Raw genomic sequence first — 12,071 nt, 5'->3', positions numbered from 1 at the left:
CTAAATTATTTTGTCGAACGACGACGCGACCGTAACGTTGCGATATTCGGGACCGGAGCGTCCCAAAAGGAAAAAAACACGATCGCATCCTCGATCGGATACTCACTCATTTCCGCTTTATTAGGACGTAAACCCACCCCCCGACCCCGACGAGACGATCGGCGTAATCGAGAGAACTCCGCTCGGTCGACCGGCTGCCCCAAACAATACAATTACAGTCGTACCGGCGAACGAGTCTCGCGGGATGATGCCTTCCGCGGAATGGCTATGCCGGCCATTTCGAAGGGTCGGAAAAGAGGGGAAGCACCGAGAAAATCCTATTATAGCTCGTATCCTACGTAGAGTGGTACAGTGTGGGGTGAACGAGAAAGGTCGAAGGCTCCGGGGCTCACCCCTCGCGCACATCCGACTATTGACGCAACGCAGGAGCCCACCCTGCGGATTAACCAATCAAAACGCAGCATCCGCGCATGCGATCGCTCGGAAGTGTGCCATTTTGTGTGCCGCGCGTATCGGCCAGGTGGAATCAAAGTTCCTTCCCCCGGGCGGAAAATGAAACCGAGAGTTCGACACAGTGGCGTATTTAATCACGTGACATGTGCGTGAGCTCGCACGTGCTCGCACTCTTCTTCTGTCTCTTTCGCTCTTTCTCTGTCTCTGTCTTCGCTCACATCGCATCTCGGATATCTCTCGGATTTTTCCTTCGGTCCGCTTCCCGTGAAAAATTGAGTACACAGCATTGAGCCAAAAAAAGCGTGGACTTTCGTTCGTCTTGAAGTCGACGGAATTTGAGATACTTTTCGTCGTAATATTTTCTTTCATTCTGATGGGAGAACGAGAGAGAGAGAGAGAGAGAAGCTCGAGCGAGGAGGAGGAGGACATCGATTTGACATCTGTCCATGTCCGGCTGAAAAGAGCAGGCTCGCAAATTTCGACGCGATGATTTACTTTGGCCCGTTTTAATCACCGTAATAATTATCGAACCCGTCTCTCTCGCAACGAGCGCAGCCCTTATTCGCCGCTCTAAGAATAATGGGATATTACGAAGTCCGCGATCGTTCCTTGCGAGAATGTCGGAAGCCGAGATTAGGAAGCCGCGAGGTATCCGCAATTATCGCAACTTTACGAGCGTGCATCGCGCGTCGGCGCGGCGAAGCGGGAAAACTCCGAAGATACGTCAGAAGAATTAACCCTCCGTGATAGCGCGATACCGCGAGCCAAGAAAATTAAGGTAGAAAAGCCGAGACTTTTGTTCCGAGTTTCGAGAACCACCCCAGGGTCATCGGTTGTCTTTTTCATCGCAGCTCCTCCGACCGATTCGAATTTTGCGTTTTCACTTTAACCTTGAGGTTGATTCTCCTCAACAGAAACGTCGATTTCTCAGCTCTCCGACTTTCCCGGACGACGTGTACGACCGCGTAGCAAATGGAAATTCCGTCGAAATAAAAATCCATCGAGGATGATTACCGCCGAAGATTAATCTCCCTCTTTATCGCTCGCGCCCCCTCGTCCCCTCGGATCGTCGCAACTACGTGTTCCTCCTCCGCTCTATCCGGTTTCCTCGGGCTCACCATATTTCAGAACAATAAGTATCGCAGCCTGGCGTGCCTGGCACCGCCACCGCGAAATAAAACAAAACAATACACATTTAGCTCGCAGGAGCCCGGCGGGAGCGCGGACGAGGCTTTAAATGGTTTCCACCCCGCTTCGACCGATATATAGTTGCGCGCGGGGTCGAAGACTGTTAAAACTGGGACGGATATTTTCGGCTTCGATGCGCCGTATTCGGCTGTTGTGCGAGAGAGAGAGAGAGAGAGAGAGAGAGAGAGAGAGAGAGAGAGAGAGAGAGAGAGAGAGAGAGAGAGAGAGAGAGAGAGATAGGGAGAGGGAGCTCGTTTGGTATTTGCCGGTATCGGGACCGCCGATAAATGGGAAAACTTTCCCGGGGCGTTTTCAACAACGCGCTTCCAGCAGAAACAACGCTCGCCGCCCCCTTCGCTTTCCGAAAGGCAACGCACCCTTCCGTTTTCGTGCCGGCGCACTATTCTCGCGTGGCGGCTCGGAATTGCCTCTGTATTTCGGAAAGCTTAATCGCGCGCGCGCGCGCCGTCGCCGCCGCGTCGGATTACGTCCTTGAATTATTCTTATCGAAATATCGTGGCGCTCGCACTCGTAAGATTCATTCGCCTGCAAGACTTGCCGTTTCTACCCCTTTTCTTCGAGAGCGAATTCTCCCCATATTGTGTAACGATTTTCTTTTTCTTTTCGGTTACCCTTGACAAATTTATATTATTGCTCACTTTCCGATCCACTCCAAACCACGCATTACTTGTTCTCTCGTTCTTTTCTGCGTTTTGATAATTCTCTGAAAGATCGAAGGGAGATGTGATATTTATCGTCTCGGCGGTGCCAGGGGGATGTGTGCGTTTCTCTCTCTCTCTCTCTCTCTCTCTCTCCCTCTCTCCCTTTTGAGAAACCTCCAACCTGACAGTGATAATCGACCAGCAGGCACTTTGGGGCTCGAGGCGAACGCACGAGTTGCAGGCTCGTTTGATATTTAGCCGTATCGAATCTGCCGACAAATGGGAAAACTTTCCGGAACATTTCGGAATGTTCCGCCGGTGGCGGCGTCGCCTCGGCAAAAGCGTTAGCCTTCGCTCTCGAAAAGGCAACGTACCCTTTCGTTCTCTTCGTGCCGTGCCGCTCTATTCTCGCGGGGCATATTCACGTGTACGTCCAACCGCGTCTAACAAACCTGTATTTTGCGCTGCTCTTAACTTATCCACGCGAATTAGCCCCTTGAACTTTGCTCGCGGTGCAAAACGGAGCAGTCTGTCGGTTTTCGATTATGATCGGCCGATTTTACGACGACGGTGTTGCGCGCTTTCGCTTAACCGATCGATCGATATTCAGCGATCGCCCGGTCAATTATTAACGCGCTGTCGCCATCGTCGGCGTGATACTTTTTCCCGCACGGGAGGAAAGTTCCGTCCGCTTTTTCTTTTTGCAAAACGTATGCGCTTTATTTAAGAAACAAAATGAAAAGGTACATCAATCAAAGTATTGTCCATCGTTAGCGATGACTTTTTTTCCATCTTTCGATCAGCAAGCGAATTCCGCGGAGAAAGAATGACTCATCTTTGGCTATCCGGTCAGAGACCATTTTTCGATCGTCTTCATAAGAATTGAAGCATTCGTCAGCGAGTGCGTGTGCCATCGACCGAAACAAGCGGTAGTCGGAAAGGATACAGTCTGGTGAATAAGCCGCATGGCGTTAGAAACACTTCCCAGCGAAGTGTTTCTAACGTTTCCTTCACAGATCCTGTGACGTGAGGCCGAGCGTTGTCATGAAGCAAAATCACTAGTCCAGTCGTTTTTCGTGCAATGCTCGGCTCAAACTCGGATCATTTGTTCTCTGTAGAATATCCCCTGTGACTGTTCAACTACTTTTCAACAGCTGATGGTACAGCACACCCTTCCGATCCCACCAAATACAGAGCATTGCCTTCTTTCCATGGATATTCCGCTTTGGCGTCGATGTTGAGGGTTGGCCGGGATCGTAAATAGTTTTTCGACGTTTGGAGTTGTCAAAATAAATCCATTGTTCATCCTCGGTGATGATACGATGTAAAAAAAAAAACCCCTTTCTTTGTTGCCTAACAAGCAGAATTTCGCAGGTGGTTTCTCGCCTTTCAATGTCTCTTGACTTCAGGGACTTCATGGGACTCACTTTTCTTCCTTGTAAACCTTTCCTAAGGCTTTCAAACGATCGGAAATGACAAATTGAGCACAATTTAATGTTTCCGCAAGTTACTTTTGCGTTTGACATCGGTCTTCGCGTCCACCAATGCCTGCAATTCTTCGTCTTCGGATACTCTTGGCTGTCCAGAACGCTCTTTGTCCTCTGCATCAAAATCACCACTTTTAAAGCGTCGAAACCATTCTCTGCGTGTTTTGTCGGAAGGAGCATTATCACCACAAACTTCTACAAGCATTCGATGAGCTTCAGCTGCAGTTTTCTTTCAATTGAAGCGAAAGATTAACACTTCGCGCGCAAATGACGCTTATTCGGCTCAAATTTCGACATTTGCGATGCGGTGAAAAGCAATGTTATTGATGCAAACGTATACCTTTATGTACTGAATGTTACTGACAGATGTCAAAACAAACCATTATTAAGCTTCGTTTAGACATTAGAGGTTAACGACAGTTCTAGCTATAGCTACACTGCAAATCCGAGTGTGTTATTTTGACACGTACAAGCTGGAGCTTCCTTTGCGCTTCCTATCTTGTCTTGTCTTAAATCACGTCGTTTAACGCGTTTAAACGCGTCGAGTGACATCGAAATGCATCAGATGACGTGATTCCAGACGACAAGAAACGCGTGAAGAAAGCTTCAGCTTATACGTGTCAAAATAACACACTCGGGTTTGCAGTGTACTTGTAGACGGTAGACGGACGGAACTTTCCGATTTACCTAATATTTTCGTAGCATTAACATTACATCGCGGCGCAGCTGCTCAACCCTGTTATCGAGCGCGTTCTCGATTCACCGTTTCGATTCTCTGTTTCAGGCACTGAACGGGTTCCTGCTAATACTGACCTGCGACGGGGAGGTGTTTTTCGCTACCCACAGCATAGAGAGTTACCTTGGCTTCCATCAGGTATCGTTGAACTTGTGTGACTGCTATCAGCAGTTTATGCGATTGCTATCAGCAGTTTGTGAAATCGCGCTAGAGTATCTTGGCGACTGAGCGCCGAGCGAGAAACGTGAAGCGATAATATCCTATTTTTAACGTTTAAGACTCAGTCTCAAGCAGAGCCGATTTTTCTTCGGGAAAACAGCTGTTGAAGAGTTGCTTGTCAAAGCCTAGTCTCTACGTCTCACATCAACGAAATCCAATTATCCAAATGTCAGAGAAAATGCTCGACGCGCGACCGACGAAATTGTTTGCCGGCCAAGCCCCGGCGGCGCTCGACGGGGGGGAGGGGGAGGGGGAAGAAGCGAAAAAATCACGCGCGTATCTCTGAAACGCCGAGTCGACGACGTATTTATAGATCGAGAATGCTTGTACACTCTGCCAACCCCGGCTAGCCCTTATTACAAGGTAATTCTAGACGTAGTTCAAACCCTCGTTGTGTTAGTTTATCTTCAGTCACCCTGTGTCCACACCCAACACGCGGCAGTCACGCCAGGGCCGTCAAGTTCAGCGTACGTGTCACGTTTGCTCAGGCATCATCCCTTTCGCGAGACAATGTACCCTCCTGGCAGAACTGACGGCCGACGTACATTTTTCAGGAGCAACAGTGGGTCATAGACGCGATCGTGCAACGCGCTTCGCCGTCGCCCATAAGCCCACCTCGCGTTATCTGGAAATAGAAACAGAAATCTTGCAATTGATCTCGCTGAAGATCTCATCGCAGAACTCGCCCGTCGAAAATCGTCGGAGTCGGCAATTTGCGAAATCTGTCACGAGGTTTGTGACGAAAACTGCTCTCAACCCGGCATTTAACCCGGCAAACAACCCGGAGCGCGCTTTAGGAAACACCGAGAACATTCACGAGCGCAGCCAGCCGTAAGGACGAAAATGAAGCTGTAATATTTTTATAAGCGAAACTCGCGCCCCCGCGAGCCCCGCGCGCGGTCAGACACATTATATCGCCGACCCTCAATTATCCCCCTTTCAATTATCCCAATTCGCCGGGAATCCGCGCGGCATCGTCGGTGCGGTGGATTTGCATCCGCGAATCGTCGGCCAACAAACGATGTATCCTGCGGCGGCAGGAGGGAAGGCGGACTCGCGCGCGCGCGCGCGCGCGCGAGCCGAGAGGTCCTCCGGTTCGAGAGGCTCCTCAATTAATTATGACACGTCGGGTAATCACGAGCGGGCTCTCATTAAAGCGCGACGTAACCTCGGCGCGCGATTCGAGCGCGAGAGAAGGAAGGAGAGGGAGGGACCAGGGAGGGTATGAGGGCGCGCAGGGGCTCGCAGGGACGAGCCGGGCTCGTTCGCCCGGCGTGGACGCCGCGCCGGTGTGGGAACACTCCGGAATACCGATCCCGATTCACCATGCAGACCGAATCTAATTACGAGGCTACGATCCACACTGTTGCACATTCGATTGCTACCGGCGGCGTTCCTTGCCGCACGATCATTTGAATACTCGGGACGTCCGAGGGGAAGCCCGTCGAAACGCCGCCGAGGTTTCCCTCTAATGATAAAGCGGCTGTGTGTAACCACAGTCCCGCGCGAGCTATTGGTTCCACGCGAGAGCATTGTGTACACAATGTGGAAACTGATTTCTGCCATTGCGGGACGAGCCGCCGAGGAAGAGAGCGAGAGAGGCTTAGACAGATAGATGGAGAACGCAGAGGGAGGAAGGGGGCGAGCGTTCTGTTGTTAACGGCGCGTCCGGTGGCATTCAATTCGAAGCCTCGAATTTGATGGCGCGCGCTTCGTCGAGGTGTCGGTAGGTAGGTGTGGGCTCCAAATTCCTCGAGCTCACGGCATCGCCGCGGTCCCGAGGCTTTCCGCGGGATCGGTCACGAGAGTTTCCGTGTTCCCGACGGTCGTGGCCGTCGCGGCTTCTGCGGCTCGGCCTTTCGAAGAACGGCCGTACGTACGTCGAAGCTGCACGTTGCGCGCGGCGGATTCGTGCGTGATAAATTAAACACGGCTCGTGGATCTTGGGAAGCGATTCAATCTCGGAAGCAATCAGAGGCTCGTTTCTTCGAGCGTCGGCACGTGTGTCGTCTAAGAAATATTCGGTCTAAGAAATACTCGGTTTGGTCGAAACTGCGGATCAGCTGAAGCCAGCTAGTCCGATACGCTGAAATACGCTGAATTTCAGTCTTTAGATTCGCATCCCGAGGATGCGTCTTAAATCGCCCGATTGTAATTCGAGCGGTGCATTCCGGTCCAACGTTGCGAAAACGACGTTCTTTGAATCCTCCCTTCGAATCGACCGCTCACAGTTCTGTCGGGCGGAAGACGAGTCGCGTTTCGCAATTTCGGGAAAACCCCGGTAATTTGGTCGCGTTACCTCGCCGCCGCCGGCTCGGCCACGCGAAAGCGCATTAAAGAATCATCCATCCATCTATATACATAGGGGGGATAGGTACTCGACTACTACCGTCACATAATACCGTCACTCGAGCCCCTCCGGTATACAGCCAACTCTCGCGGCACGCACGCGAGCGCAATGTGCATACATTGTAAAAAATGACGGATGATGATTTCCCGAGCCGATGACTCTCTATACGAGGCGCACGCGAACGTGTCGGGTATGAATTGCAGAAAATAGCGGACGATGATTTTCTGACTCGATGACCGCATATCCGAGACCACGTAAAAAAGGAAAAATGGAGAGAAAGAAGCGGTTTGTTATACCAGCGTTCCAGATTTCCTCCTAAATACTCCTCGTGATGTGCACGTACTACCTGTGTGTGTGTGTGTGTGTGTGCGCGCGTTTTAAATCACCGACGGAAATCATCCGCCCCGGTTTCGCTGGGAATGACGGGAGCCGCATCGACTTCTCGCGAAAGCCCGCGGATTGTGGGAAAAGAAAAGGATGCGCCGAGTCTCGTGATGCACAAAAGCTGACGGTTCGGCGCCCCCCTGGAATCGCCCGAAAAGCACTTTTTATCGCGCGTTCGTGCCGCGCGAGTGAGACTTTCGTGGAACTTCACTCGCGATCGTTATTCGATATATCGAGGCGTCGTCGGCGCCTCTTGATCCTTCGTGCTCCCGCTCGCGCAGGACGTCGCGCACGATATTGATTTATTCGTCCGCGCCCACGCCCGCGTTTCTTACGCCTCGTGACGCAGATTTCCCCGATAACCGCGCGATAGCACCTTACGACATCCTCCGTAAACGTATCTGACGGCGTACGTGTTAGGAATTATATATCGAGAGACCCTTCATTCGTATCCTTTAACAAGCTCGAATTACTGCGCCGACTTCGTGCGAGTATCCATTGAGACGTAACAATGCACGCAACCGGCGCAGCATATACGTACACGTACGTATATATATATATATATATATATATATATATAATATATCACGAAAAAAAGCAGGACGATGACTTCGCACGGATACGCCATATTCGCGGAAACTCGCGGCGTCTCGTTACACGCTTGTTTCCTTTCTCCCTCCGAACGCGATACACGCTTCCACAATTCGTGGCTTTTTTTTTTTCTTTTCCTTCTATCCGTTTATTGCATTCTTACGTCATTTTTTCTTCCAGCGCTGCGGAGGAAATAGCTTCGTGAATTCACGGAAGGCGACTCGCAGATTTAGAGTATTAATTACATCGTTATGTCATGGCCGTATTATATTTTTCGGACACGCGAACACGTAAAGTGGCTATCGGCGCAAATTATTATTATTACATCCTCCGCTGGTCACACAACACTCGTTAAATCCGCGCGGTATTTTTTCCGATCATTACCGGGCCGCGAGCCGAGAGGTTCCCCGTTCCGTTGCGAAAATCATTCATCTGTATCCGTAATAAGAATAATCCAGCGCGGACTTCGTGCTGCTGCTCGTTGAGACGCTCGAGGAACGCGAGCAAACGCACGCGAACGTAACGGCGCACTCGTCGGGCGCGTCGCGCGAGGAAGTATTGGGTAACGTTATGAAAAACACCCCCTCGAGAGGCGTACGTTACCTGATCGTATTCGTTACGATTACGCGGCGCTGGAAATGCTCGGAATGCCGCCTCGCTCGCAGAGCGAGCCCCATGTTCCATGCTCGAGAAACGATCTGTGTGTGTCTTTTAAATTTCCCGCCGCGAAATCTCACTCGTAAGTCCACCTTATCCTCGCATCGACCTCCTCGGGAGGAGATCATCGTGGGCACGCGAGTCTCGCGACCCGAATGCCCACGCACCGCGGACGACTGGCCGAGAAACGAAAGCGCTCATCGACGGGAAACCGTAACAACAGTTCCCCGGCCGCCCCCCTCCTCCCTCGTTTCGGTCGTCCCACATATCCGAGCTCGCGTCCATCGTTCTTCCGCGTCTCTCTCCGGATCGAATTCCGGTCGTAGCCCTAACGTGTAACCCTCGGCGGCCACTCAGCCGTGAACACGCCGCGGTTCACGACGCACGCGAACGCGACTGGACTGGATGATCGAACGTGTTCACGCGTTCGTCCGAGCGAGGAGAATCGCGATTTCGGCGACAGAACGGGGTCGCGTGGTCAGCCGGCCAGCCCGCTCGGCGGCTTCCTCGTGAGGACGAAAAAAGCGCGTAACGACAACCAGTCGAGCCAGAATGTTTCTCGCGTAATTCACGAAACAGGCCGTGGCCGGTCTCTTGCGCCGGCTCTTTATAGTTCCATATCTCACGCGAGAAATATAAAAAAGCTCGCGACAGCGCGGCCGCCCAGCCAGCGAGGGTGCACAGGTGCCCCCCGGTCGTTGGGGCTGGCGGGACTCGAAGGGGGTTGGGAACGAGAACGCGGAGTTTCGCGATTGTTCGCGCGCGGCAACGGCGCGCCGCTTAATTGGACTGATAGAGTCGATTCGATGTTCAACGAGCCTTTATGCCCCGTGACCCGCGCCGGATAAAAGTAATAACTTAACTGAAAGGTCAAAGGGTGCTTATCGCTCGCGAGTGCGAAGCAGTCAGCGGCGATGGGGGAGGGAGCTGTAGGAAGAGAAGAAGAAGAAGAGGGAGACCTCGAGTGGACGTAGAGAAGTGAGACTCCCTTCGGGGTAAACTGCTTCGCCCATGCGACGCGCCTCAAATGCATATTTGCTTTGAGACTACGATTCTAATCGTTCCTAACGGCGACGCAGCCTGAACCCTAGTAGAAAAATTAATAAAAGGGCTCTAACAAGAGCCTGATTATTTTTCCCTAGCATTAATCGTGCTCTAGCAAGGACAGAAAGACAAGGGCCCGGATAAGATGTGTAAGAAATGGTTTAACGGGTCCTTGTAAGGTGATATTGATAGAACCTTATGAGGAAATATTTTCATCATTGCTTGAGTAAAAATATTGGTTTTTTTCATTCCAAGAAATTTAGACTGTAATTTCCGTATTTTTTTATAACCTTGTTAGTGTGCAACAAGAATTTATTATTTTAAAAATAGAGCATACACATTACAATAAAATATAGCATTCTTTACTCATAAAAATCCTGCTACTATTTTTACTGCAGTCTGCTGCATTTCAAAACGAAGGCAATATTAGAGAAATCTTTGGAAGAGACTAATGAATGTGGCAACTAACAAAACTAATAAAATTTGCTTTTAATTGCGGTATAATTCAAAAATCTTTAAAAGAATCAGATAGAGCGTACCTACTAAAACAATACTAAACTATGACAATTTTATTACACGCTTCAGATCTTATTAATTTTCTATAACAAAACTTGATTTTGTATATCTAAAGCATCCTCTCTTAAAAGATCCTTCTAAAGCTCCATCTTTTCCATATTCTAAAATCCATCTTCTAGTTTTCCATACTAAAGCGTTATTTCGTAAGATCTAAGGCATCCCTAAAACATTTTTCTAATACCCTTATCAGTTTTCCCTCTGTCAAAGTCTCATTTATTAGATCTAAGGCATCCCTAAAAAATTCTTCTAAAGTCCTTCTCAGCTTTCTCTATCAAAGCCTTATTTATTAGATCTAAAGCGTTTCTAATAAATCCTTCTAAGGCCTTCATCAGTTTTCCTTATCATAGTCTTGTTTCATAAAATCCAAGGTATCCCTGAAAGATCCATCGGAGCCTGATGTGTGGTAATAATGAGGCATCCCCTTTTAAGGCATCCTACTTTCAGTCCCACTCATCGGGGCCTTATACTTCATGAAGGTGGCCTTAATAATTTGTTCGAGAAGGTTAGTGATACTGAAGGTGGATTGCATTGTTTCTCTTGCTTGGGGCTCATAGGTCGCGAGGTGTAGTCTCGCTTTCAATGTAAAGTCAGATCGCTCGTCTCGCGCGGAAATTAATTGCTCCGAGATGACGGGCGTTATGCAACGCAGTTCTTGAAATTCTCCGGGGCGAGATATTTCACTCGGGAACTAGAGTGATCACCGAGTCACTCGAGTTTGAGTGCCTTCACTCGTGCAGAGTGAAGTAGAACGCTGTGTGTGTGTGTGTGTGTGTGTGTTAGGTGCGTTATTGAATACATATAATAATGATAGAGCGATATAAAGTAGTGACGGATCGGCCCGCTCGTGCCCGGCGGCGGCGCGCGCGATTTGCATAAATACTCGCAGCCACGTACAAGATGAAATCCATCAGGGGATCCTAATGACGCCGCACGGTGGTTAGAGCCGCGGCGAAGACACACAATTGGCAAGAAATAATAACAGTGTCGGGCGCGCCCGTTAAACCCCCCCTTTACGATTTCGCCATTCGCCACGGCGAGTCCCACGTCTCTTTTTCTCGCCCGGCGATAACGCCTTTGCGAGGAGCCGCGCGAGGAGACGACGAAGACGCGAAGGATGTCTCGCGTTGCCATTACCTCGTTTACGTGTATCTGCGACGACGATCGCGTATTAATCGTCGTTAGGCGCGTGAAACGTCGTCCCTGTAATTTAGAACTCAAACGCGCGCACACGACGCGTTTATCACACACGCGGTGTAATGAATTATTTCGCGGCTTGCCGACGCGTGTATGTGTACATGAGAAAGTAGTTTTCAGTTAAGATAATATGAAATTGATGCACTGAATTATTCCAGCAAGCGTTCTAGCAGTGAGGAGAACAATTCTGGGCATCGATCGGTAAGCGCGAAAGAGAGATCTTGGTTCCGCGGCCGTCGAGTGTTTCAAGAATGCCACGGACATGCGGGAAACGTAAGGGGAACGTAACATCGGTAATACTCGACAATGAACTCGGCGATTAAATACTCGCCGACCCCGCGGGAAATCGTTGCGTCTCCGCAATTCTCGTTAGCGTCTGTGCTATTAAAAGATCGCGACTTACGTGACTGCGAAAGGGAACATGCTCGTACTTTTGCGCGTATCTCACGGCGGATCGGGAGACGCTTCCGTGATGATATGAGGATGAAAGCGGGCGATGGAAAGGCAGCGGAGCGTCGACAAAAAGTTTT

The 12,071-nt window shown here is 50.2% G+C and overlaps 1 protein-coding gene across 2 annotated transcripts in view; it reads left to right on the top strand.

Moving 5' to 3' along the window:
* Window positions 1-12,071, top strand: part of ss (aryl hydrocarbon receptor spineless) — a 218,552-nt gene that overhangs the window by 183,407 nt on the left and 23,074 nt on the right. For both annotated transcript variants that reach the window (XR_003112802.1, XM_025297995.1), the window contains exon 4: window positions 4,575-4,664. Coding sequence is in view for 1 of the 2 variants with exons in the window: in XM_025297995.1 (XP_025153780.1) it covers window positions 4,575-4,664 (90 nt within the window). In the remaining variant the exon portion in view is untranslated. The remainder of the gene's footprint in view (window positions 1-4,574; window positions 4,665-12,071) is intronic.

This window comes from Harpegnathos saltator, unplaced genomic scaffold (assembly GCF_003227715.2).
Source record: "Harpegnathos saltator strain DR-91 unplaced genomic scaffold, Hsal_v8.6 scaffold202, whole genome shotgun sequence".
In the NCBI taxonomy this organism is placed as follows: domain Eukaryota; kingdom Metazoa; phylum Arthropoda; class Insecta; order Hymenoptera; family Formicidae; genus Harpegnathos; species Harpegnathos saltator.
This window is presented reverse-complemented; position numbering and strand designations above follow the sequence as displayed.